We start from the raw sequence: 1,820 nt of genomic DNA on the forward strand, positions 1-1,820 counted from the left end.
ATACATGTATATTTATATGAAACTTGAGGATACAGAATGGAATTGTTAGTAAACATATGCAATGAAATTCAAACTCTGACTAAGTTTAGTACTTTATAGTACAATGCATTGTGCGATAATAGCTAACCTCCAGTACTCTCATGATTGATAGTTTTTGGTTTAGTTTAATTGTTTCCTATTATAAGTATATCAATTAATTACATCCAAATGTCAGGCATATGTATTGCATACCTTTTCTTTGCTACTGATAGCATCCTTTAGTTCATATTCAGTTTCTTTAAGTATAATATAAGAAACAACCTAAAAATACATACACAAAAACTTTAAGCAAAAACAATTATGTCTTAAATTGCATGGGCATAATTATGATTTTAAAATGTACACTGACATCTGTATGTTGTAATGAATCTTGATTCTTTTCTTTTAGTTCCTGTACAAAGTATAATCAACTATTAGTGCATGTACATGTATGTACCTTTTGTCTAACATCTTGTCTTCTCCATAATGTTAAGTTACCAATAATCAGTTTCTTTAATCCTTGTCCCATTAGTATATGAATATTCTCTATCATCCTCAATACAGTAAACCCAACATCAGAGAAAGGAAAGGAGCAAGTGACACATATTGAAGTGGAGGTTTCTATATACTCAATGACCAGTAGTTTACCAGATACTTTTGATAGTATATCCTTAATATCCTTCAGTACATGTTCCTCAGGCTCCCAATCAAAGATAAAAGTAACTGTTTCACATTGAAGATGAGAAATCGAAGCAAATCTTTCCTTTAAACAAAGACTGATGGAGAGTAAATTACAGAATTCCTCTAAATCTGTTCTATATGCCTCAATGTATCTTGTAGCTTCAGTAATCTCCATTTCTTCCACTACACTATGAAGAAGTTCAATATCAGTCAGTGAACACTCATTTTGAATAAGATGCAACAGACTAGAAATATTAGTACATTGCTCTGCTTTTCATCTAAGAATAGTGCCACAACAAGACAGAAATTCTTTTATTTCTTCTAAAGGAGGAGATTTTCGCTTAATAATCTTGCCAACATTGTAAAACATCCTTCCATAAGACATTCTCATTGAGCTAAAGTTTGTCAGTAAGTTTTTAGGAACAGGAACATGTATTTTAACTAAAAAAGATATTATTACTTCAGTAGTACATGCATTGTAAATTGTTTTATATACCTTGAGGTGATAAAGCTTGGGATTGGGAAGAGGCAGCTTTTGCATCAGAAGATGTGTCTGTAAATTAAAAGTACAATCTCATGTATAATGACAAACATGTACAAATGTACCAGATTGTGGATTAGTTGGTATCTTGGTTTCATCAGTACTTGCATTATCTATAAATATTGATGAATGCATATCATCTATTAATAGTTATAATTACTTGGAGAAACTGCATTACGATCATCTTTAATAGTCTCAGGAACCATAGCCACTTCAGGAGTAGAAAAAAACTCACCTAAACACATAGGTAATATATAAACAATTGTCATTAGCATAGGATATACTGAACAGCATACATGTGAATGTACATGTAGTTTCAATTACGACACATCAAATGTCACATCAGTGGGCTTCGCAATAACTAACCCACCCACGGAAACTATGAATTATGAATATAATTAAAGTGACCAGTGATTACTCACTAATATCATCCAGTATACTTTGTCCTAGTGATACATTAGTACTTATTGTACACAATACATTAGCAAATGTATGTAAACTGTTGGGATCAGTTTGAACAGCTTCTTTGACAGCAGTTAATAGAGCCTCACGTTGATTAGGAATAGAGGGACTAGCTGAC

General features: G+C 31.9%; 1 protein-coding gene across 1 annotated transcript; it reads right to left on the reverse strand.

Annotated features, from left to right (window-relative positions):
* Positions 1-543: 543 nt before the first annotated feature.
* Positions 544-1,783, reverse strand: LOC109585550 (uncharacterized). The gene is made up of 5 exons (XM_020001673.1): positions 1,663-1,783; positions 1,401-1,475; positions 1,306-1,353; positions 1,196-1,252; positions 544-1,140 (listed from the first exon to the last, which is right to left on the reverse strand). The coding sequence occupies exons 2-5, from the start codon at positions 1,444-1,446 to the stop codon at positions 974-976; spliced, it is 318 nt and encodes a 105-aa protein (XP_019857232.1). The 5' UTR covers positions 1,447-1,475; positions 1,663-1,783; the 3' UTR covers positions 544-973.
* Between the last annotated feature and the right edge of the window lie 37 nt (positions 1,784-1,820).

Source organism: Amphimedon queenslandica, unplaced genomic scaffold (genome assembly GCF_000090795.2).
Source record: "Amphimedon queenslandica unplaced genomic scaffold, v1.1 AMPQUscaffold_13048, whole genome shotgun sequence".
Lineage (NCBI taxonomy): Eukaryota > Metazoa > Porifera > Demospongiae > Haplosclerida > Niphatidae > Amphimedon > Amphimedon queenslandica.